Source organism: Plectropomus leopardus, chromosome 17 (assembly GCF_008729295.1).
Source record: "Plectropomus leopardus isolate mb chromosome 17, YSFRI_Pleo_2.0, whole genome shotgun sequence".
Classification (NCBI taxonomy): Eukaryota; Metazoa; Chordata; class Actinopteri; order Perciformes; family Serranidae; genus Plectropomus; species Plectropomus leopardus.
The window spans coordinates 5030011-5056681 of record NC_056479.1 but is presented as its reverse complement, the minus strand read 5'-3'; the positions used below and the strand labels follow the sequence as shown (position 1 = coordinate 5056681).

The window sequence follows — 26671 nt, the reverse complement described above, 5'->3', positions numbered from 1 at the left end:
ATATATATAAATATATATATTATATATATGGTATGTTGTTTTATTATTTTTTTTTTTAGCATTTTTATCTATTATTATTTGGGCTGTTTTTTGTATGAAGCATTTAGTTTTGCTTGTATGAAAACTGCTATACAAATAAAGTCTGACTGATAGATTGATTGAACATGTTGATTTTGAGGAAACCAAAAACTCCTAACATCATGAGGTCAAAGAAGTAAGATAAGAATTTTATTTTCTTATGTCTGTGCACAGTATAACAAACTGTGTCTCCTGGTGCAGACAGAAAGAACGGGTGATGCAACATTCAGTGGGAGCGAAGCAACATTTAAACAACACATCAGGTGCTGAGATATAAAAACGGCTTCAACATGTTGTGGAATAACATGTGGTGCAATAGAAGAGAAATAAAGATATAAGTAATGTGAAGTGAAGATGTGAGGTAGCAACAGGACAAGCAGTTTGTGGATCCCTCCGGATATTTATGTTGTAACGTAAAAATAGTGAGAGGCCTATCAGTGTGAGACGCGAAGCAGGTGGACCTTAATGTAGACAGCAGACAACAGAAACCCAAACAAATCACTCTCTTTCATGCCAGGGAAACAGGAACTGAACATCACTCAAACAAATCAAGGACCCAACAAAGACTGATGTGAAAACCAGGACTTAAATACACAAACTAGATTTAAGTGCAGGTGAAGAAAAAGGGCGGAGAAGCGCAGGTGAGGAGAATAAGGTGATAAGGCAGAAGAACAGGCAGTGAGCTTACTGGCTGAGAGAAAATGAGGAGCAGGAAGGACTAATGAGGCTGATGTAAGACAGGTGTGTGACTGGTAAAAGAGGGATGGAAAGGCAGCTCAGGAACACAGGAGGGGATGAACACAATAAACTGAAATCCAAAAAAAACAACCAATCATCTCACTAATAACCTGACCAAGTAAACACAAAGAGTTTAGACTGAGTAAGCAATAAGCAACTTAGATGAGTCTTCAACACTTAAGCCCGGATGTCAGTCCAACATCAGTCCTAATTTTAAATATCAAATATTCAATTTCTATAATTTTTAACCCTTTAAATGCAAGGTGTATGTCATGATGCCACTATGTTTTTAGATGAAAAAACACAAAAAATGATTATTATTATTATTATTATTATTATTATTATTATTATTATTTATTATATTTATATTATTATTATATTATATTATATTATTATATTATTATTTATATATTATTATATTATATTATTATATTACAATATTATATTATTTATTATTATTAATAGTCTACATGCGAAGTAGATTTTTTTTATTATCACAGCCTGATATATGTCAATGATTAGCAGCAGCATTGACTGTGACAGTGCACCCAGTGGAAATGGCATATATTTTTTCCAATGGTAAAAAATGACATTACCATTTGGAAAATAGCAAAAATTATTCCAAGGCAAAAGCCCAGAATGACACCCAGAAAATAATAAAATGCATGTTTTTATGCTTTGATGTCTGTAGGGTCAAAAATTCCAAGTTTGAATGGGTTTCAGTCGTGCACTTTTTTGCACTTAACAATATGAACGTTCGTGGTTTGTTTACAGTGTATTTTAGACTTATTGTAGAAGCTGAGCTGGAAATTCCAGGATTTAACAAAAACACACAATCTTGCAAAATGTATGCCATATGCATGATGATCAAAAAATGAAGAATGATAAATGCGGAACATGCGGCAAACAGTTACAGACGCTACAGACCTAAACCCCATTTAGCATTTTTGACTATGCTATCACTATTAGCTCTGTTACCACTGTTAACAGTGTCAGCTAGTGCTGCTAACATTAGGGTTTTTTTTTAGGCTCAAAGTGAAGATGCTTACTCACCATGGCGACCTGAGGACCAGAGGATTGGCCTAATGTAGGATGGCGTTACCAGCTGTAATAGCAGAATGAGCAGCACTTCTAGCTAGATCATGTTAAAATAACTTTAAAATAAAAGGCAAGACATTTACATCTCAAAACATTTAAATTTCACCATTTCTAAACTGTTACTGCCTTAAATGTAGCTGCTTTAAATGTGCTTCATAGAGCCAGATTACAAGAAAAGGCCTCTTGTATTTCACATCTTTTTTTTCTGTGAAATTAAAGGGTTAGTTACTGGTTAATGGGTGCTTGCCTATCCAGTAATTAACTGAAACTGACATCCCCATTGTGTGGGGTTTCATTATTGTTGACCACAGGGGACAGCAGAGTGTTGAGGGGTCTGACAGTGAGGGGGAGGAAGCTGTTCCTGTGTCTGGAAGATCTTGCCTGGATCATCTAATATCTTTTTCCAGACGTTGGCAGAGTGGAGAGCCCATGGGATGGGCCTGACCTCGGATACCCTGTTTGTGCAGTGTAGAGGTAAAGCAGTATTAGTAGATAGTATAACAATCCAAAAACTGAAAACACAGTGGTGCATCCGGATTATGTTTTTCTTCTTTCAATCATATTAATTAAATTTCTTTTTAGATTATCTTGCCTCTTTAAAGGCACCCAACCCATAGATTGTGAACCAAAGGATAAACACTTTAAAACCTGAGCGAAGTGATTTTATTTCTTTCAAAAACATTCATAAAAAAGGCAATGACCAATTTGACAAGAAATGTACCAACAAATGACCAGAAAAGGTAAAAGTAAAAGGTGACAAAGAACATGACCTAAAAATAACTAAATAAAATTACCAAAAAGCTAGGGAAAATGTCCCAAAACTATACCCATATTCATTTTAACTATTTATTTTTTAAATTATGTTACAGAAAAAAAAAAATACAATTATTTTTTAATATTCTTCTCTTTGTTTCTTATCATTTCCTTGTTTGTTTTTGGCTTTTTTTAAAAAAACAATTTTTTGGTAACTTTATTGTAATTTTTCTTTTCTAATTTCTTGATATTTTTTTTTGGATTTGCGATGTGAAGTTGCTCTTTGCATTCTCCTGAATGTTTCGAAAGAAATCAAACCAATTTGCTCAGGTTTTGAAGAGTTAACTGTTTATTTAAAGCAACTTCAATTGCAAAATGCTACTTATTTGTTGATGCAGCAGTGTAAAGACTTTTTCAAACTTTTGTACTTAAAGTACATTTTTCTGATAATAGTTGTGTACGCTATAGTTGGATTTTGAATACATTACTTTTACTTGTGATGGAGTATCTTAAACTATGGCATTAATACTTTTAAGTAAAAGGTCTGAGTGCCTCTTCTACCTCTGGTAGTTTTCAGCCAACAGCATGACTTTACAGTTACACTTCACTTGCAATGTTGCTGAAAAGAAGCAAAACAACCACGTGTATTGTGTAACCCATCATCTCCATATCTGTCAATTGATTTTACACACTTCTTTGGATGTTCTATGACTCTGAAAACAGAAATGCACCAAAGATTCACACAGCTACTGTGAAGAAAAAATATACCTAATTTCAAACAAACACGGGGAATCATTTTAAACTAAAAATATGGATTTTTTGGAGTATCACTTAAAAAATGTGCAAACTGTTATTTTTTGATGTAATTCTTGTATACATATGTGTCAAACTGTGAAAATAGCCTGAAGGAAATTGCCTTGGAAGGTGCCAAACCACCTCACAGCTGAGTCCAGCACTCTTACAAACCTGCCAGGAGGATTGAATCCCCTTGAAGTGTCCCACAGGTGGCTTTATTTTCTCATTTCTAGAGCTGTGAAGATGGTTTAGGAGGGATTAGGCAGAAACTCGCCGACCTCAGGGTTCAAATAATAGAAAATGAGTCATATTATTTTGAAAAATAAACAGACGTGCTTCGATTTGTCCAATCATCAGTTTGAAGAACATGAATGCAGCCTCAGTAAATTCTAGCGTGACCAAGAACCTCCAGCAGTGGACACTGAGAAGGTCTCAGAGTTTCAGGTAAATTGAGTTATAAAATATTCATCAGGGTTAACGCTTACTGTCTGATTGGTGTGTTTCATGTTAAACCGCATTCTATCATGGATGGCTGGAGGCTGTTTTCTGCATGTGTGTGTGGACCAAAGTAGTTAAATCATATTAAATGTAAATATATTTTTTTTCCTTGAGGTCCTGATGAAAAGTTCAAATGGATTTAAATCGTGTGTGTGTGTGTACTCAGTACAGAACACAAGTGAGAATGTGATTAGCTTATCTAGGTATAAAGACTCTGGCCAGAGGGAAACCAGGAGGCTCTGTGCAAAGTAAAACAGTAATCATAGTCATGACTCTGCGCTTGTTGGCCTTGATTTTGGTCTTGACTTCTATTTTGTTGTCATGATTTAAGTCTTTACTTGAGAATTATTGACCTGGATTTAATTCTTGACTTGAATTTTGTTGGCCTTGAGTTAGGTTTTGACTTGAGACCTCTTAGTCTTTATTTAGGTTTTGACTTAGGACTTGCTAGTATTGATTTAGGTCTCAACTTGTGACTTGTTGGTCATTATTTAGATTTCGACTTGGTAGGTGTATTTTTGTCTGTAGCTATAGCCGCTTCCCCCTGCCTCTCCTTTTTATGCTAAGCTAGGCTAACCGTGTCCTAACTCTAGCTCTGTTAACACACAGACATTATATTGCTATCCATCTGAACATCTCACTCTCAAAAAGAGAGTAAGATGATTTTTCTAAAACCATGTTAGCAGAAGGTCATGGTTATCTCAGAGAGCAATGTGAGCCATGTTTAGCTGAACTGGATAAAACTGATCTCCGTTTAAAGAGAGACATTTTCAGAATATTTAATTCCTGCTGTCTCCATCAGTTCAGACTTCCTCCTCTCCATGTGGGCAGAAAACAGCAGCAGAGTGGAGTGAAAACCTATTATCTGAATTAGTTCTTATTATACGCCCTCTAACTGGGATCATTTCCAGTAAATTAAACTGTCATGAGATGAAACTACTTCTCATTTTTTTCCTGGATGACTCCTGGACCTCTTAAAGACCTCTGGGAGTGTCTGAACTGCAGGTTAGAAAATCACAAGTCTCACTGACTCATTTGGCCTCTTACACTCAGCCAATGGACTGACATAATTTCACTTATTCCCAGTACAGTTTCAGTCCTTTCAGGAGCTCTTTGGAAATTATAGAAACATTAGGAAATGTCACTATCAAAATGCAGTCAAGATGAATCTCCTAGGTTATTCTGGTTACCTACAACTTGGTGTTCAGTTTTAGTCTGACACACAGGAAAAATAATGCCCCTGAATTGTAATAAACCAGAACTAAACTTTATGTCTGAAAAATGTATCGCTGTTTTCACATATGCACTGATCAATCAGCAACATCTGTGAAGTGTTAAGATGATGTTGTGGCTTTTCCAAACTTCCCAAAACACGTGAAAAAACTTTTAAAGTCAACATCATCAACATTAAATGAAAGCTTGGCTCGAAAAATAGAGGTGCAGACTCTTCTGCATAGAGTAGTAAGTCTACTTGAACACACAGATGGCTCATGACTTCACTTTGATTTCTGACTGCCAGCTGTGACAATGTCACAACAGCTGGTATTATTTTCACCATGTGAGTTTGTGTGTGTGTGTGTGTGTGTGTGTGTGTTTGTCGCATCATGCAAAATGTGGCTTTGAATATTTTCCCAAGGGTTTATAGGCATGTCTGTCTAGTGGAAAGATATTGTCACCATGTCAGCATTGTAAGTGTGGAAGATGCAATCACAAAACTTTACAACTGTGATGTTGAGATAAAAATGTATGCCCAGTTTGAAGATGGGTGAGGTCCGAACAAGGGGTCTGGAATTACGGTGGAGCAAGATGTAAGAAAGGGGCCACTGGCTGCCTTACTTCATGCTCACAAAACCTTACAGGTATGTATCACCTGGTGTGTGCCTTTCCTGAAGTTACATCTGTCTGTAGTGTGTGTCATTCCATCAGCTGATTCTGTCCCTTGTTTGTAGAAAACAAGATTTCCATGTCGCAGGTGTGTTTGGATTTTGGTGTCCAGGTGTGTGACACAGGAAGAGCTTCCTGTTGATTTGTTTTTGTTCTGTGTGTGAAGTCATTAATTTTCTGCCTTCGCCTCTGCGGTTGTATTCATGTTCTAACAACGGCAGACGTGTTTTATTATCGGCAAAATTCCTTTTGCTGTTTTCAGCCAATTGACCTTGTTGTGACAAACAGGAGCTTTACTTTAATGACTCACCTCCACCTTTTGTTTGTGCGTGCTGGCTGATTGAGAGCAGCCGGCTGTAAAACAAACAGCAGCTCAGTCTGTTAAACTGCCTCTCTGTAACTGTGAGATCAGAGGACAGCTCCATTAATTTACACTATTGATCTGCTGATATAAGGAATATAAAGTAGTCTGATTGATTAGAAATGAAATCGATGGTTTTCCTTCAGCCTGAACTAGGAAACATTCAATTATATTTTGGCAGCTTTGAATATTTCCTCGTCATATTTTTTTTTCCAGTCTGTTTCTTCCTTAGCCAAAAAAAATATCTCTATGTTGTGCAGTGTATTCTCATGAATATTAATGGTATCCCCAGATGTGCTGATGGTAAATGTTTGTGATTAACTGGAGGATGAAGTGAAAATTCTCCTTCTTCTTATTAAGCCAACTAAACTCATTAAAAACCATCTTGGATCAGCTGTGACTTTGGTGCATCAACAATTTTAACATGTTCACTTGAATAAAGACTGGTGATCATATTTCACTTTCCTGGAAAACATCAAACACTGAGAAGCCTTTTTCTAACTCCCTGCGAGGTCATCTGTCAATTGACCTCTGGAGCTCACTTCAAATCTGAGGTAGGAGCTGTCGCTGCGGCTGTCCGTCGGCCGCTCATCTGGAACATGAACCTGTGGCCTGATGACATTTCCTCCAGCATGTTCATTGAAGTATGGACTGAGGCAGATATCTGGGGGCTGCAGGACCGATTGCTTGTTTCATTTCACCCAGAGAGGCTGACTTTGTAAAAATGTAGCTGAGCTGAAATCTCAACCAGTGCATCCAGGGTTCATCTACAGTGCCTCTCCCACCAATCAGAGGTGGGCGGGAGAGAAATCCTGCCGAGCTCTGCTGGCTCAGGGTAAAAGCCATCGATCTGCTTATTTCCTGACCTTTTTCTTTTGCTTTTCTTAGCTGCAGTTTTATTGTGAAGGGTGCTGGGAAGCAGGCTCTCTCTGGAGCTGAACGACAACTGAATTTGTAGGAAGCATTTAGTAATGTGAATATCATTTTCATCTTTTTTTCTTTTGTTCAAACAGACAAAAACTAAAGCTCCTTGCTCTCTTTAAGTGTGGTGAAAGGTCAAAGAGGGGAGGGGGATGAGCTGATCAAAGTGAGAGTTGCAGGTGGTAAACTGCGTGTGTGTAATGAGGACTGGTGGGGGATGAGGTGAATTTTTGGAGGAGAGAGTCTAACAGAGACAGGAGGGGGCGAGACAAAGAAGGAGGATTAAACTATCGATCGTCTCCCCAGCTGCTGTGTCATGACCACAAAGATCAAATTAAACAGCAGCGGTGAGTTGAGTTTTAATGAACACCATCAGGATGTGGTCATGTGTGTCTCATGATCTCTTCTTTGTGGGTGCATTTTGGGATGAAATTAAAGTCGAAAATGGGATTAAAGCTGGACTCAAAAGGCTTAACACCCACAAATTGCAGGTCAGTTCTCAGACAAAGCTTAACGCAGATTTAATACATTTGTCATCCGGTCATGGCCGACACTTTGACTCTACCTATACACAATTAGAGGACCACTGGCGCTCTTTAATTCTATTTGCATCTTTGCTTCGACTTTATCTAATCTGCAGAAATAATACTGTGTTTCTTCCTGCTAAGACTCCTCTGTGGTGATTTTGGTGATAACGTAAGCGAAAACTGCAGAAATCTTATGTTGTCAATCCATAGTTTGGAAGTCTTCCACAAACCAGTCCAGTTGCACTTACAGTTTACGTTCATATCTCTAAACAGGGATGCTTCATACACATCTTTCCCCCAATATCTTTAAAATCGAAACAGTTTCAAGGTGAAAACCCAAGAATAGTGTAACCGGTTCATCTCACCAAATGTCTTTCCTTCTGTTCCTGATTTAGGATGTTCAGTAACAACAAGAAAAGTGTTTTTGCAGAAAATTATGACGTGACAGTTACGTTGACCTTTGACTTTTTGAATATGAAATGTTAGCACCTAACCATATCCTCTTAGATATTTTTGGCCAGAAATGTGCTTTGTTAGGTCCCCATGACTTTGACCTTTGATCTTCGACCACCAAATTCTCACAAGCTCATTCTCTAGTCCAAGTCAACGTTTGTGCCAAATTTGAGTAAAATTCCTTCCTTCTTGAAATATTGCTTTCATGTGAATGAGACAGATGCAAGGTCACGGTTACCTTTACCTTTGACCACCATAAGTTAATGGTTGAGTCCAGTTGGCCGTTTGTGCCAAATCTGAAGGTATTCCCCAAAGCTTTCTTAAGATATTGCTCTCATGAGAATGAAATGGATACAATGTCACAGTGACCTTGACCTTTGATCTATAACCACCAAAATGTGATCACTTCATTGTTGAGTCCAAGTGGACGTTTGTGCTAAATGTTATGAAAATCTCTTGAGGCATTCTTGAAATATTAGGTTTACGAAAAATAGGATGGACAGATGGATGTATGGCCAGACTGACCTACGTGCGTTCGGATGGATGGAGGTACAACCAGAAAATGTAATGCTGCAGTGGCATAAAAATCTGGTTTTGAAATTGATTATAACAGCTGAGAGTCCAGCCTCGCTCAGAGAGAGAGAGTCTGGACAATCTGACAAGAAATACCAAAACATCCAGAGCGACCGAGTCGACATGAACAAAATGAATCCTCAGAGGAGCAAATCACAGATTGTGAGTTCGGTGTCCGTGATGCCCTCACCTGGGGGAGTGACACCGATGGCTAGATATGAAATGTTGGAATATTTTCAATTTGAAGCACCTGAAGCGAAAGCAGCTGGAAATACCAGAGGCAATCAGGTCCTGCCAGCTTCACTGAGTCCTTAATAAAAGCCAGACACATCGGAAAAAGTACCAAAATGGAAGACAAATGGAAACAAAACTCCTAAAAAAAAGACTTTTTTTTTTTGGTTTGAATCTTTGAGGCTCATTGCTTATCTGTTATTTCTTTTTGTTTTAATATAGCAACCATAATAAAGGCTTTTAGGGTCCAAACAAGCAGTGCCTTGATTTATGCAGGAGTTTCCTTCAGAGAGTTTCTTCCATCATTTGTTTTGAAAATCTAAAACATGATTCTGTGGTTTTATTCTAAAATTAACTAATGAAAAGAGTTAAAATTGGTGAATAATCCTCCTCCTTGGTAACCTACACATCTACACAGTAATACACCCACCTCATCAACGACAACTACACCTTTTATTTCAACCAAACTAATGAAACCATCTAATTTGACTAAACTAATCTGTTTACTCTGACTTTGTTCACAGTGGGAGAATGAGCAGCTGCACAGCCTGGAGGAGAGAGGTCGTCTTCTCCTCTCCCTGCAGTTTCTGCCTCCGCTCAGTTCAGAGGAGAAAGACGTAAATGGAGGAGGAGGGGAAGGAGGTGAAGGACGTCGCAACGGAGGTCTCTGTGTGGGTGTGAAGCGTTGCGCCCATCTGGCAGCTATGGACGTCAATGGGTTCTCCGACCCCTACGTCAAAATGTAAGAGCTCTGGCATATTTTATTTGGGCTTCTTTCAGATCTCCTTTGAGCTTCCTCTGAGCTAAGCTAAGTTTTCTTCATTTAAGTTAGTAAAGTTAATCAGATTCCTCAGTAACACCGCATTCACGTGGAATTCGGCAGATGACAGACAGCAAACCAGATGCCATTTAAGTGAATAAGAGCAGGACAGTAAAATTAGGCAAGGCCAGCTGAGAATACTGGCAAATAGCAACAGTAGACTGCATTGCCGTCTAAAGTTAAAATATTTTAACTTTTTGCCGTCCTCTGGAACAGAATTTTCAACCACATATTGCGTGGTTCCCACACATTGAGAAAACATGCCCGATGTGGATAACAAAAAAGGAGTAATTTTGGTGCAACAACACCTGAAATTGAATCAAGGGAACCGAAGGTGCTGAAATGTGAACTGATTTCTGTGTTTTAGGACTGATCACTAGGGTTTCTTTATTGCAAGTTACCTTGCTGCACAGCAGCAGCACACTGATGATGTCAGATGGTTGCGATTGGTTGATTGCAATGTTGATCCAGGAGCATTTCCTGCTTGGCTAAATTATGTTGTGTTTTAAGGTCATCCCAGAACGAGCAGTCTAATCACAGCAGCTCTTTGGTTATTACAACCAGCTCTCACAACAAAAGACATAATTCTTTTATGGAAGATTAACTTAAATCTAAATCAAATATTTGTTCCTGTCAAATTTGTCTGAAGGTAAAGTTAAGGAGAGTTGTCTGGGAAGTGATAGAGTGAGCGAAGAGCTTGAAAGCATCTGTCACATGCCAAAAACAGTTTTAAATTATGAGCATGAATTATCAAAATGTGGTCCAATTAATCTTCTGTCAGCAGACTACTTGATAAATGGACTAATCGTTTCAGCTTACTTGTTTAAACAGTTGGATAGTTTAATTCAAACAAAACATACTTATTGTGAAAAATTCTTGATTTATTATTAAAATAACTAAAGCTGTCAGATAAATGTAGTGGAACACAAGCATAAAGTAGCATGAAAAGACGTATGTAAGAGTACCTCAGATTTGTACCTAAGTACCGCATTTAAGTAAATGTACTAAAAGTTACATTCCAGCGCAAGACTTCTGCACTAATGAGACAAATAAAAATTCAATCTTATTAACTTTTTTAATCAATGATGGAGTTACAGAAGCACCATATGTTTCACAGCAGGAAGGATAATCAGCGAGGACAAGGAAACAGGCAAAGCAGTACGTCTGTCTGAGGAAACACTGTCGGACAGAGTCGGGGATTTAGAGGCTTCTCTTTGCTTTCGTTTCCTCAAGGGATGCCGGCTTTGAAGAGGAGGAGAGTTTTTTTCTGTCGCACACTATCTGAATACAAACTGAGTCTGAGCCAGAACAAGGAGGCGACTGACAGCTAAGAGGTCTAGTGAACTCACAGAGATTCGCCAGTTTTAGAATTCACTGCAGCATCCAGAGTATCAGCATGCTGTGTCACAGCTCAGCTTCAGCCAATACATCACTTTAATTAAAGCGGGCCAATTTTGCCTCTAAAGGTCCAGACAGTCCTGCCCGCCTGCTCCTCTCTGATCAGTCTGACTTTGCTATTATCTTTATATCCATTTTTTGTTTTTATGCCTCCATGGCAGTGATAGCCATGACTGGAGACATTATGTTTTGGGGTTGACCGTCTGTCCGTTCCATTTTGTTGAATGTTGTATCTCAAGAACACCTTGAGAGAGTTTCACCAAATTTGGCACAAACATCCAATTGGACTCAAGGATGAGCTGATTAGAATTTGGTGTCAGATGTCACTATGACGTTGTCTGTCAGTCTTGTGAATATGATATCTCAAGAATGCCTCAAGGGATTTTTTTCAAATTTGGCATAAATGTCCACTTGGACTTAAAGATGAACTGGTAACATTTTGATGGTCAAAGATCAAGGTCACTGTGACCTTGCATCTGTCTAATTCTTGTGAACACAATATAATAATAATAATTTCTTCAAATTTGGCCCAAATGTCCACTTGGACAAAAGAATAAACTGATTAGAATTATGTGGTCAAAGGTCAAAGATCGAGGTCACTGTGACCTCTTCCACTTCACTCTTGTGAATAAGATATCTCAAACATGCCTTGAGGGATTCACATTTGGCCCAAACATCTGCTTGGACTCAGCAATGAACTGATTAGATTTTTATGGTCAATGATTAGGTCACTGTGACCTTGCATCCGTTTCATTCTTGTGAACACAATATCTCAAAAAAACACCTAGAGGTAATTCCAAATTTGGCACAAACATCCACTTGGACTTAAGAGTAAACTAATTAGAATTTGGTTGTCTAAGGTCAAAGATCAGGGTCACCATGACCTCACAAAAATTTCACACAAATGTCTAATAGCATGTAGTTATAAAGTGCTGACACATATACAGAAGGTTAAAGGTCATCTGCACTGTGACATCATAATATTACGAAAAAAACAAACACTTTTCAGGTCAACATCATATGTCAGGAACAGAAGGGAGACATCTGGTCTGATACTGAATTGGTGATACTCATCTTGAGCATCCATCTTTACACTGATTGCTGATTGTAGAGATCTTCTGTGCTGCAGAGGAGGAAAGATGTGTGTGAAGCATCGATGTTTTCACAGACATGGATGTAAACTGTAAGTGCAACTAGATGTGTTCTTGAAGGCATACAACCGTGAGGCGATAATTGTATTTAATTCTAATACATTTCAACCGCAGCAAAAAGGGTGATATCAGTCTGACATTTATCAAACAATTTTAATGTCTTGTGAAACTCCGAATACATTTTAAAAAATTAACAAAAAACATAACTGTACTCTGTAACGTCACTAAAGCTGTCAGATAAATGTAGTGCAGTAAGAGTACATTTTTTCCCTCTGAGATGTAGTAGAATAGAAGTATAGTTAGTTTGAATGGAGATACATGTACTATGGATTTTTACTTGAACACAGTACTTGAGTAAATGTGCTCATTAGACAGATCGAAGTATACCAAGGGTCCCAGCTGTCTGTCCTCCCCCTATAAGTGTGCAGCAGAGAAGTAACTGTGATAAAGAGGAGCCCATCTTTATTATTTCTTCATCTGTTCAAACTGGTCAGAACCAATCACAGCACAGCTTTCTTTGTTGAAGCGGCTCCGCTACAGCAGTGACCACTAATGATGATGAAGATGTGTGGAGCTTCCCTGTCCTACTGTCTGCCAACTGTGAATCACTGAACCCACAGTTTGTGTATGTGTGTTTTTCTTGTACAGGCTACATAGTGAGGACCAAAAATAGTTTTTCTGCAGAGTGAGGACATTTTTGAAAAGTGAGGACATTTTGACCAGTCCTTGCTTCTTCAAAAGACTGTTTGCTGGTTAAAACTTGGTTTTAGGATTCAGGTTGCAACTAGGATTGGGATAGAGGTTGGGGTTAGTTGTGATGGTTAAGGTTAGGATAAGGGGCTAGGGAATCCACTATTTCAATGACGGTCCTCACAAAGAGATAAGTACAACTATGTGTGTGTGTGTGTGCGTGTGCGTGTTGCACTGTAAAATTGACCCACTATGATTTATTATTAATTACGGTCCCATTAATGATGATTTACACAATTTCATCAGACTGCAGGATGAGAATAATCCTGCAGAGAGCAAATGTTCACTCCCAGCACTCACACATTGTTTTAATTAAGCATACTGCATCATTCCCAGTCATGTAATTCCACATTGTTGTGTTTCCTCTTATTAATGACTTTCTAATTAGGCTCGCAGCAATACATGATGCAAATATTAAGCTTTTTATTAAAGTGTCTGCAAGTCACTGCTCTAACGTGATTAACGGAGGCTAATCTCAGATCACAAAGACTTTAAGATTTATTTGTCACACACAATTCATTGTGCAGTGAAGTGCTTTGTTGCTGCATAAACAGTGCACAAGGTGCGCATAATCAAACAGAAAGGTGTATATAAATACTTAACGATTGAAAGGCAAATATATACATTGATTATAAGAAAACAAATAAATAGAGAAAAAATAAAAATGCAATATAACATAAAAATATATATAAAACATTTGAGAAATATATATCAAGTCAGAGAAAATATTATTTAACAAACAAATAACGACTGCTTGTATATGACAGCTCTTTATTTATGCTGTAATGAGGGATTATTGTAGAATTTAGGAAGCCTGAAATGTTTAGATCTGAACTGCAACACTATGTACATATTTTCAGAAAAACAGAGTAAAACATTTTATAAGATAAAGTATTGAAAGAATATTTAGAAAAAGAGTAAATCTCAAATGTATGTCGAATTCGAGAAAATATAAAGAAAAAATTAGAAATACATAAATATAGAAAATATAACAGAATAGAGACATATAGAGACAATATATAATGAATTTATATTGGAAAGAAATATATGGCACAGTAAAACGAAAAAAAATGTAATTACAGAAAAAAATATTTATATTGTTTGTACATGACCACTCTGAATATATGCTGGGGAATTATTTAGAGATTAGAAAGACTTGAACTGGGAGATTTGAACTGTGGCATTGAAATGTCTCAGCCAACAAAATGCCCCTCTGTGATTTTTCCTAAACCTAATGTTTGACTGACTCAAACACTGATAACTTTTCTACTCCTAAACAATGTGATATCATGATGTACAGGTGTACTCTAGTACACTGTAATATTACTGTTTGGTGTGGTTGGAGTACATTTATGACCAAACCTGGTTACACACAGGTTAGACAGACTTGGAACTGTCAACCTTTCTTCCGGAAAAAACTAATGTGCTTGTTCCTGTTCTCTCTTCCTGCCGTCAGATACCTGAAGCCAGACATACAGAAAAAATCCAAGCACAAAACAGCAGTGATGAAAAAGACCCTCAACCCTGAATTCAATGAGGTAAGAACCCCCAGAAGCCCCCACTCAGGCTGCCACGGCAACTCAAATACCGACCAACCTGAGCTCCACATCAGCTCCATACGTGCTCCACTGAGATCACATTAATGAGCTCATGCTCTCTTCCCTTCTGCAGGAAAAGACCTCTCTAATGCTTCATCTTCTGTTTCTAAACACCTGTCTTCCTCTCAGAGAAAATGTCTCCAGTGTTTCTCCCACATAAATCATAACCAGAATATTTATAGAGATAGATACTTTGCCTCTCCTGGACTTAATTTAATTATTTTCATGTCAGAAATCAGGCAGTGCTCAGTGGTGTTTACAATCACACTACTGGATCATATATGGTCAGAAAAAAAGAAGATAATAACTACTTTAGATGCTGTTTTAACCAGCGTGTTTAATCAGCATTTCTAGGGTGTTAAATACGGCACCTTGGTCAGTTAGCATATGTTTCTGATACATATACACTCTTCAGCATCTTAATGGGACACACTGGGCTTTCCATGCTAGTGTAAAGCTGCAATGATGTAGAAAGCAAGAAAAGCTGCTTATGTGGGATGGGAGGTTGGCAGATTGGTCAAACTAACACAAGACTTTGACCCAGGAGACCGCTTTTAGTGTAAGTGCTTAAAACCAAAGGTCAGTTTTGAGGATTTTTAAGTCATCTGATGGTCATGCCACATGACTTACTGTTTACATATATCATTTATGTCACATGCTTGTTAAAAGGATACTACGGCAACTTTCAGCCAGCTTTGTGTCATAATAACGTAGGTAGTATGTTAAGACGAACTGTGGTTTGCATCTTTCTACTGCAGAAACGGCCTAGTTTTATGTGAGGGCCTTCTTTATATCAATGAAATACTTCTTAACTCTCTTACTAAGTAAGTAAGTATTTCAACCAAAACCATGATTTTTTTCTAAATTGAATGTTTACATATGTAAACACCATTTCATGAATTAAAAGCAACCTGTAACCATTCGCTGACACTTGGCAGTGGAGACTGGCCCTGTTTCCTTTCCAGTCGGTATAAAGAGGGCATGTTACACCTACCACAGGTGTGCTTAATTTTGTATAATGCTCCAAGGGCAATAGACACATGGTTACATGGTTAAAGGTTCACTGAAATAGAATAAAACTAACAAAGTAGTTTTGCTGCCTAAACTGAAAGTGCTTTTGGTGTTGCAGCCTATGTTTCCTTTGGTTACGGATGTTCTTTTTGAAAAGACATAACACATGGAACAAACGAAAATTGATACAAGATCCCTAATTATCCAAAACTGGCATTTGAGGGATATTTTAAAGTGTCATAGTTTAAAGCATAAGGCCTCTAAAGCTCACAGGGAATAGACCCACATGCACAACTCAGAGCTAGATTAGGTAAGTGATAATCAAGGTCTTTAATCACAAAGATGTGTCCAATACAGGAGTGTTCATTCAGAAAGGCAAATAAATCCAAAAAAGGGCTAAGCAAAGGCAGAGTGACAGAAAAATCAAATACCAGCAGGCATGAGAAAGTGAACACAAGGAAATACTGCTGAAGTGCTTGGTACAAGAGACAGAGATAAACTGGCACAGAAGGAAGGGAACAGCCGGCTTTTACACACAATTGGGAGAGTAAGATGACAGGACACAGGTGAAACACATGAAGGCAGGGCAGGTAATCACACAGGAGGGAAACTTGACAGGATGTGGGGACCTGAAATGATATGAGACAGAGTTGCACAAAATAGACCTAAAACAGAAAATGGGGAAAAAAATGATGAAATAATGAAAAGCATGACCTAACAGAGAAGCATGATGGGGCCACTGATTAAGCTGCCTTATTTGACGAGTTGGATGAGAATGTGTAGATTCTAATTTAGTGGCTGTGGTACACACATTCCTTGTGACCTGCTAGATTTGTGTCTTTTTTTTTTATTTGTCACTGTGAATGGGCGATCGAACTTGTTACTCCTTTGGTGTTTAACTCTTTGAAACCATCTTCATCACTGTATCCAAATCTCTGAATACATCTATGATCAGAATCACAGAGGTTCTGATAGCAATGAATGGACTTCCGGCTGACTCACATATGCACTTGAGCTAATAAATAAGGCATTAATATTGATACAAAGGTATCTTAGATGTAGTTAAAACCCTTTAAAATGGTTAAAACCCTTGTTTTCTTCTTTTTGGGGGGGATTGTCTGAAAACTCTTTCCAGAGTCCATTTAAAAAAATATAGTGAGATCTTGACATGGTCAATTCTTACTTTGAAAAGACAGCTCAGGAAGACGTGTATGACTCTTGAACACTCATTGAACAATGAGACTTATGTTATTCTATATTTTTGCTTGATTGTCAACAAATCTCAATCAAACCAACAATGCACCAGTCCATTTTTTGATACTTTCTGACTTCCTGTCTGTGGTTCTCAGCTCCAAACCAATCAGTTCCTACCAAGGAGAGAAATCTTTACAAATATACAAGGTATATTTAAGGTATAAGGTATAAATATATAGTGGCATGTTAAAAAATAAAACTCAGTAATGTCCTAAAACAGCTGGTCATTGTAGTTTTTATCAAATAAAGTGTTCACATTTGGTGCTGTGTGGAATACAGTGAAAGCTACAGAGTGTGTGTTCATGGTATTGAAGAAACATGTCACCTAGTGTAACATTTTGGCTCTTTGATATTTTTGGACAGCGAAAGAGCTCTAAGGTATAGTGGAAGAAGATGTAACAGGCTTTGATACACAATACTTGTGCTGTCAACATGTTGACAATAAGAAAAACAAAAGAAAATCATCAAGCTTACATGTGAATATCCTTCAGATATAACATAGTCAACACAACATGATGTCGGTTATTTTAAACGCTGGACTTCGCAGACCTGTATTGCCTTTTAAATCCAAATCCCTGCATGTGTTTGATCGCTGCAGGAGTTCTTCTACGAGATTTCCCTGTCGGAGCTCACAAACAAGACGCTGGAGGTGACGGTGTGGGACTACGACCTGGGACGCTCCAATGACTTCATAGGTGAGACATCGATGGTCCATTCTGATCTCTGAACCTCTCACTGAGTTTCACTTTGAACACAAAATTATGCGGAAGAGACCCAGCGGTCCAGAGAGACCTCTCTGAACTGTGTGGCCTTTGTGCAAAAGTCTCAGGATTTTGTTTCATGGATAAGTGGATAATGTCTGATTAAATAATCACAAAATAAACAGGAAATGATCCCCTGATTCAGCTGTAAATATTAATGAATTTAACACATGCTGCTCATTAGTGTTGGCAAAGCTGTTCTGTCAAAGCTTGTGTATGTTTATCTTACCAACTGTAATCCTGATTGGGCTCCCTTTTCACCTCTATTTTTAATGATTACTCAGTTTCTAGCTATCATCATGTTCATATTCTTGTTAATTATGGAAACAAAGAGCACTCGAGGGTACCCATAACTCACCCCAAGATCACAACTTAATTAGACCTGTAGCTTGTGTTTGGTCTCCTGCTGTTTTTCCAAAGCAAAAGCATTATCAAAATGGGCGCCAGCTGGAGTTTACCATCAAAAATACAACTATAACACCAAAGATATCTCCAGCAAGAGTTTAAAGGTCATTTTGTGTTTTCTGTTTGTCTTAAAACAACAGTCAGGTCCTCACATGTACACTTAAAAGGTTTGTTATGCCTCCGCACTGGCGATAACTGTGGCTGTGGCAATATCTCAAGAACACCTTGAGAGAAATTTCTTCAGATTTGGCGCAACTGTCCTCTTGGACTCACTGATGAAGTGATTACATTTTAGTGGTTATAGTTTAAAGGTCAAGGGCACTGTGACCTTGCATCCATCTCATTCTCAGAAAGCAATCTCTTAAGAACAGCTTGGGGAAATACCTTCAGATATGGCACATATGTCTACTTGGACTCAAGGATGAACTGATTAGATTATGGTATACAAAGGCACGAAACTGTGTTATGGTAATTCTAGTTTATTGCTATAATTGTTCCTCATGTAGATACTGGATATTAAGGAGCTTTTCACACCTACCTCATTGGGTCTGGACTTTTGGACTTTTCAGTTTGAGCTGAACAAAAACTACATATTTAAAAATTCCCCTGGATGGACAACAGTCCAGACCAAACAGTTGAACCTTGGGCCAGTGAAAAGATGTGGTCTACTGTGGTCGATTGGTTGCAAAAAATTCTGCACATCTCAAGGTTAACTAAATCACCACAGAGCACCTTGTAGTGTTGTTTGTCCAGAATACTGGAGTTCAGAATTCAAAGTGGCACTGAGACTAAGTGTCGACACTTGTTGTTATCTGTTTGCTGTTTGTTCAGGTGGTGTCTGTCTGAGCTGTCACTCCCAAGGTGATGGCCTCCGTCACTGGATGGACTGCCTAAAGAACAAGGGCATGAGGGTGGAGCGGTGGCACATCCTGACCAATGAGCTGCCGCGAACCCTCAGCCACGACTAAACCCGCAGAGCACTCAGTAGAAGATCGCTGTCAGTGATCACATGGTTCACAGAGATCCTCTTTATGGGACGGACTCGAGCAACTTCACCACAAGAATCAGCAGCAAGTGAGAGGAAAAGTGTGTTATAGTAAGAGCCACCATGGCCTGTGGAGAGCAGGGCAAAGCTGCAGCAGCATGGTGGTGTGCCTTCATTATTGATCATTGAGTCATACAGAAGAAGAAGCTCCATCAACACCGTCAACATTAACACCAGAACACATACATACACAACCGCATTAGACCCATATACTCAACTGATGAGGGGTGGAACTAACAAAGATTGAATTGAAACACAGCTGTACTCAGACTAGCTCTTGAAAACATGAAACTGCATGGGTTTGTTTTCTACTATAACGTAAAGATTTGTTAAATATTTAACTACTATTTATGTACACCAATAACCCAAAACATTCAAACCACTGACAGGTGAAGTGTATAACATTGTTCATTTTGTTACAATGCAATGTTCTGCTGAGAAACCTTCAGTTCTGGCATTCATGTGGATACCAATTGACATGCCCCACCCACCCAAAAACTGTTGCAGACCAAGTACTGCCTGTCATGGCAACTGCACTCCCCAATGGCATTGCTGCCCCCCCCAAAATTTCTCAGATCACAATGTGAGTGAGCATCTGTGGCACGTGCTGGTACCACAACTCAAAACCGACAGGACTCAAAGAATCCGCCACCCAGACACCACAGGACACCCCCCAGAGGTCCTGTTTTCATGCCTTGACATGTCAGAGCCACGTCAGACCCATGTCAGAACCAAGGAGGCTCCATGTTAGATTGTGGTACAGCATGACCAGCATCAGGGAGTGCAGTTGCCATGAGGAGGGGTACTTGGTCTGCGGTGTTTGAGTGGGTGGAGCATGTCAAGTGGCATCCACATGTATACCCTACCCAAGGTCTCCCAGCAAAACATGGCCTTGTGATGAAATGTTCAATGTTATTCACTTCACCAACCACTGGTTTGACTGTTTTGGCTGATTGGTGTATATTGTGAAGAAGGAAGCTCGTATACGCTCCAATGGCTTTTTGCCACTGGAGCGTATACCCACTTCCTCCTCGGTAACCTGCACATTTACTCAGCAACTACCAATACACCACTACGTACCAGCACTGAATCTTTCAGTGGTACAGAGTAGCCTACTGGACCATACCAGCCCACTTTCACCTTGGATACGTTATATCCAGCAAGATAATCTTCATAATTGAACATCACTTATGCGATTTTTTTAAGCCTAAATGCATTCCTCAGAAGCAAAAAGCTAATGTTAGGTTATAGACAAACTACACTACAGTTGCATGACGTCATCGTTACCACCACAACAAGACTATAAAGCCATGTTTGGCATGATGACGTTCTGTAGTATCATTGAGCTACTTGTTTGCCTTGTTTGTTTTGAGACAAGTAAAAGCTTCAAAATCAAACAACAAGGTTATTCACTGATATAATTTACATTGCAGAACAAAATGTAAAAATCTTGGTTTAAGAACAGACCTCATTTCAGGCATCTAACCAAAAACCCGTTAAAAAACACTTTGAGATGAGGGAACCAAAAAGTGCTTAATTGTAGATCATTTTCAGTTTTTAGGACTCATCCCTGCATCTCTCTACACCGAGAGGGCCCTGAGTTCAGGCGTATCAAACAACGATACAACACGTACAATGATAGCTGATGATCAACAAAACCAAATGTAATTAAAGTTAATGTGTTGCTGGAGATCATTTTCAATATTGTAACTTTGGTTTTTAGTCTAATTATAGTGAAAAGACTGGGGGCACGTCCTTGGATGGAATACTTAACTTTAATTTTTACACTGATGTCAAGCTAGGGATCATTATGCGGCAGCTTGAGGCAATATTTATGACAATTTGGCGAGTTCAGGACACTGAACTCAGAGCAGAAATTCGTCTGGAAAACTGAGGTGTTATATTTTATTTATTTCTACAACTATCTTTAAAGGTGTGCACAGTTAGGGAATCTCCCACTGTGAGTTGCAATATAAGGCTTACAGATTTAAATGCTCCAATCAACAAGACTTATTCTGTAAATTCATGAGAAACCCTCGTAATTGAGTGTTTAATAAGCCCCTCTCTGACTAATAGTAGTTAATGATGACAGAGGTAGACTTACCAACAAAGTTTACATTATGAAGCAATGGCTCCTGGATTTTAGATGGAAGTAAACAAAAGCAGCCTTTAATTTCTAGCCAAGGACTGACAACTTTACCGCCTGAAATGACAACTTAACCAGCTGTCCCTAGCTTGCTACGCTAACGCTAGCTTGATGAAATAACTTTTTAATGTTTCCCGTTGACTCTTTTTAAAACATGAACCTCAAAAAGATATGTATTGCTGCTTACATAAAATCATGCTTAAAGCTAAGGCTAAAGCTAGCAGGTACCAGGTAAAAAAACCCAAGTATGATAATAAACTAGCAGATAAAAATGAGCAGCAAATAAGGCACAAACATTACATTTGTACCATACCTATTGTTTACAATCTGCTTACATTTACCCACATGATGTTTATAACCCCTCAAAACAAGGAGGGTTGAGGGGGTCTCTGTGCTTGTATACCATTTCACACCCTTGGTGCAGCTTGTAATGCGTCAACTTTTGTTATGGAGCATCTTTCATTTCCAGATACATCAGATATGAGCACTCGGCAGCTTTCATTTAAAAACTGTATAGGTGTCATGTTTCATACGCTCACATTGGTGAAACCCTAATATAATCTAAATTTCCTTCATATCATTTCTCTGCTCTGTAATGCAATGATAGCATTTCTATTGCACTCCTCAATAAGACTGTGAAAAAACAAACTGCATCTTATTGTTGCCATGATGATGATGATGATGATGATGATGATATTTCAATACAAGTGGTTCTTCCTTAGTGTTGCATGATGCAATATGTTGATATACTTCTTTATATCTCTATACTCCCCCCCTGCCTGTTTTCTAACTCAAAGTGTTGAGACATGATGAAACATTCAGGTATGGCTCATGTGCTAACTCCTCTGTTTACAGTGTTACTGTTCTTTTATGCACGACTGAATGTATGAATGTGGCTTTCTATACGATATCGTTGAACTGTTGTTTACACTGATCTTGTGCTTTACAGGTGTTCTTACATTTCTATCAGGTGTTTTATGTACAATGCAACAATAAATTTGGAATGCAACACAGAGAGATGAGTTAAGGTTTGTTCCCACAATGTGTTCGGATGAGTGGTTTACTACTGCCCCCTACAGACAGGAAAGAGGACTACAACTTTACACCATGAAACATCCCAACACTGTTCTGCAAGTACTTATCAGCCATCTGAATGTGTAATAAATGTACACAAGATGAAGGTGAAGAATTTTCACTCACACACTGCAGCACTAACAGATGGCTTAGTGTGTATCACTACATTTCTAGTTTTTATCAGGAGGAAGTGGTAAAAGTGGCAGGTCCTTAATATTAAAATACACAATTGAAAGTAGAAGTCCCACATTTAGAAATGTACTTATGCAAAAATAATATGTTCTTTTTAATCAATTAAATGTGCTTAAAATATAGCTATAAAAAATATGATATAGTGAGTAAATAAAAGTAGTCTCAATGTAGATTAGCCCCTGTCATTTTGGTATTATTAGATCATTATTGATTAATTCATGAGTTTGTGGAACTTTAATGTGATCAATGTGGAGTTCATTTAATGATATATTATACTTTTAAACAGTTTAAGCTCTAATAATGCATCATGTTTTAGAAACTGATCATATAATCATGTCAAAGCTTAAGCTGAAAAGTAGGCGGTATGGCTGCACTGTTAAAACAAAAAAATTTGCACTTAGGTTGTTTGAATTTTAATTCATGTCAAGAGTGCTTAAATTTAACAGCTATGACAAACTGAAAGTTAAACGGTTAAGAATACTTGACATTTTTCATTATATTCCTCATTAAAAGTGAGTAATATTAACTCTTGATTGTATATAGGCATTTATTCATCTACTGTATAACAATTATTGATTAGTGCTTGGTATGACTAATTTACCACATTATTTTAATTAACTGAAATTAATATACTTTAGAGGTGGGTTACACCCTGGACAGGCAGCCAGACCATAACAGAGCTGACACTTACACCCCTTTTTCACCAACATGGAACCAGTTCTGTTCTGGTTTCTGCACCTAATTTTGAACTGTTCATAAAATTTCCACCCACAATAAAGTGGTTCAGAACCAGATTAACAAGTTCTAAGCTGGAACCAAAAAATAAGGTTTTCCTTATTTGAGGACATCAGTGGGCGTGTCCTATTCTTCAGGTTGGAAAGAGGATGGAAAAGGCAATAATGGTGAAATCAAGTGAAATAAAGAGTGTGCAGTGGCCTCATTTAAATTAGTCTGTGCTTGTTTTTTTTATCTGTAATAAAAGAAAAAATGTTTGTAGGTAATCATTGTAATACACGATCTTGCTACTACTGTTTGTGTGCTGCAATTTGCTAAGCCCTCTACTGCTGACACATCCTTGATTAAAGTGGGTCAACTCAAAACTGGTGGAAACGTAGACAGGTTCACCAGATAGAACCAAGGTTTCAGGAATCCTAAACAGAAATGAACGTGTCTGAATCATAGCTAATTTGGTAACCGTTCATACTAACATTCACACCTACAGCCAGTTTAGAGGCACCAATTAACCTAATGTGCAGGACTAAGGAAGCTGGAGAAAGCCAATGATGCGAAGCACAAGACGCAGTTACTGAGCTGGTAATAAACCCTTTTCTCTGATACTAAAACAACAAAAACACAAAACGTTCAACTAAAAGTTTACCTAAAAACATTCTTGTCTCTGAATGACTGATTTCAAATCCTAAATAGTCTTCCAAGTTTGTCTTTTTAGAGGATCCCCATTAGCTAATGCAAGGCAATGTGTTAAGAAGAGTGGAGCAGATGGACCAAAATGCAGGACACACACTCAGAGTGATGGAATGGAAGCAGATTTATTACTGGTTCCAGGGAATGAAGATGGATGAGGGGGAGGCAGAGGATGAAGAAGGAAGCTGATAGCTGGAGAAGCGAGGTAAGACGGGGGAGATGGCTGGGGTTGAGCGTGGCAGAACGACAGGCAAGTGAATATGTAATGTGAAAAAATAGTTGTGAAGGGCAGGACGGTGCGTAACTTTGAATGTTGCTGCTGCTGCAGCAATTGATTAATGGAGGGCTCTATCTCCTTACCTTAAGTAAAGAATGTCCACTGTGCTACAGAGGATGAGAGAGGATGCATTGCAGCTCTGTATATGGACCTTTTGTTGGCAGCTGTAGTGGCTTGAACTCTACCAGTGCAAACCCACAGCAGGTCTCTGGCCAGCAGCAGTTGGTCTAACCTGTGTAATGGAAACAACAAGTTTGCTGATCCACCGGGGGGGGGGTCTCTGGGATCAGAACCAAGCACTTAGTCTTTTGCGGTGGCTGAAACCTGGATTGACATCAGTTTTCTTGAGCTGTGTTCAGATGCCTTTCACGAGCTATTTGACCCTTTGAAAACCAAGCAAATTGGGTTGATCTCTCTTTATTCTTTTAAGATATTTTTTAGGGTGTTTTTGCCTTTAATTGATAGGACAGCACAAGTGTGAAAGGGGGACAGAGAGAGGGGGTAACATGCAGAAAAGGGCTGAGGCTGGAATCGAGCCCGCGGACGGTGCGGCGAGGACCCAGCCTTTAAGCATGGGACACCCGCTCAACCACTGAGCCACCAGGCGGCCCAGTTGATCTCTCTATAAAACATGACAGTCTGTTCACCCAGCTGCCATCTGGAAAAAGATACACAAGTATCCGCCACAAAACCACGAGACTATGGAGCAGCTTCTTTCCCCAGGCTGTGAGACTCCTCAACTCCTCCTATGATGCCCAAAAATATGTAGCAGGATTCAGGATCTTGAAAATATTATTGTAGAGTAATATTTTATTGCCTTATATCACCTATTGATTCATGTAAGGTATTTTAATGCTGTAGGTCATCAATGCAGAGGAAATTTTGGATACTCTATGTGCTCTGTATGTATAGACATATCTTGTGATTTTTGTAAAATAAAAAAGGAAATAAAAAGTCACTGTGAGTGGCAGACAAATGTTGTACAAAAGTACATTTTCTTCTGAGTCTAATGGCGTACAACCATTAGTACCTCAAAATTGTACTTAAGCATTGAACTCTAGTAAATGTAGTTACATTCCACCACTGGAATATATCATAATTAAGTTTATTAAGTACAAAATATGAGCCTAATCACAATAATATAGATGTGTATAAATTCATGTAATTTGATGAAAGATTAACAAATAATTATTATATAATGTAAGTGTCACAATAAGCTGTGAATGTTGATGTATTGATTATTGTAATGATTGTTGTGATGTATTGATTCTTTAGTCAACATCCAGCATTGACTGTAAATATGAAAAGTTCACGCACCTTTAAGGTCACTGAACGCCTCCTGAAACAGGAAGTGAACTAATCAATACAGAGCACATGTAAGCAATCCATACTGTCACATCCCACTGTAAACTGAGACGCTGGAGAGCTGACTCTGGCTAAACCAAAAATATTCCCATCACATACAGAGGAACACAGAGTGAATTTAGAAAGGTTGGCTGGAGTTAAAGGAGCAGTGTGGAGTATTTAGTGGCATCTAGTGGAGAGGACTGAACGCAACCAGCTGAAACTTCTTTCATGCGCCAAGCATGAACTCCTGGTTAGGATTCCTTCAGTGTTCATTGTTCAGGAGGTTTTGACATCTCCAATGCCGTGTGCTGGCACAGCTGGCTGGTAAGAAGTGTGAGTACCAGTTTCCAACCACATAATAAAAATATTCTGATAAAAGAAATGTGTCTTCAATTAGTGGTTTTCATTAAGCCTAAAAGTGCGCAACTTGAAAGACATTAATTTAGAAAAAACTCCCATTTATCGCAAAAAAAAGTTTTTGTGCTTGCATGAGGTGGTATTTCACATTTCAAAATATATATGGGGTTTATGTATGGGGTAGGGGGCTAAATCTGGTGCAAGTGACTGCTCCAATAAACAAAATCACTATATAAAGCCTGCAGACTTTAAAATGGCCCTACTATGCCACTTTATGACAATGTGTATAGGTCAGAGAGGTCCCCAAAACATACCTGTGAAGTTCTTTTGCATTTATTTTGTGAGGCCAGCAAACTCTTTGATAAAAACACTACAGCCTAGATGCAGGTGACCTAGTGTTAAGGGGCTCTTTAATACAGCCAGCACTAATGTTTTAGAAAGCACCAAGCCATCCTCAAAAAGGACATCAAAGACAGCACTTAAGTCTCAAAATGGCCTAAAGACAAGAGTTTCTGGCTGACTATATCTGCTCTGAAGAGGTCTGCATAGATCTGAGAAAGGATCAGAATGTCCTATGTGTGAATTCCTCACCTCTCTTGAGCCTTCAGAAAGGGCCTCGTCACATCCTGATTGGCACCAAGCGGCTCTCAGTTCCTAATTAGAAGTCAGTCCCGGACACCCTGAACAACAGGTGATCTGAATCACCCTCCAATCAACTCCAGGAAATTGTGACATTCAGCTAAAATAAACTGA

The 26671-nt window shown here is 38.5% G+C and overlaps 1 protein-coding gene across 1 annotated transcript in view; it reads left to right on the top strand.

The window, feature by feature from the left end:
• doc2a (double C2-like domains, alpha) overlaps positions 1 to 19480 on the top strand; it is a 78486-nt gene extending 59006 nt beyond the window's left edge. The window contains exons 8-11 of the mRNA XM_042504543.1: positions 9435 to 9652; positions 14486 to 14567; positions 17491 to 17587; positions 18890 to 19480. Of these exons, the coding sequence (XP_042360477.1) occupies positions 9435 to 9652; positions 14486 to 14567; positions 17491 to 17587; positions 18890 to 19026 (534 nt within the window). The 3' untranslated portion in view covers positions 19027 to 19480. The remainder of the gene's footprint in view (positions 1 to 9434; positions 9653 to 14485; positions 14568 to 17490; positions 17588 to 18889) is intronic.
• Positions 19481 to 26671: the final 7191 nt, after the last annotated feature.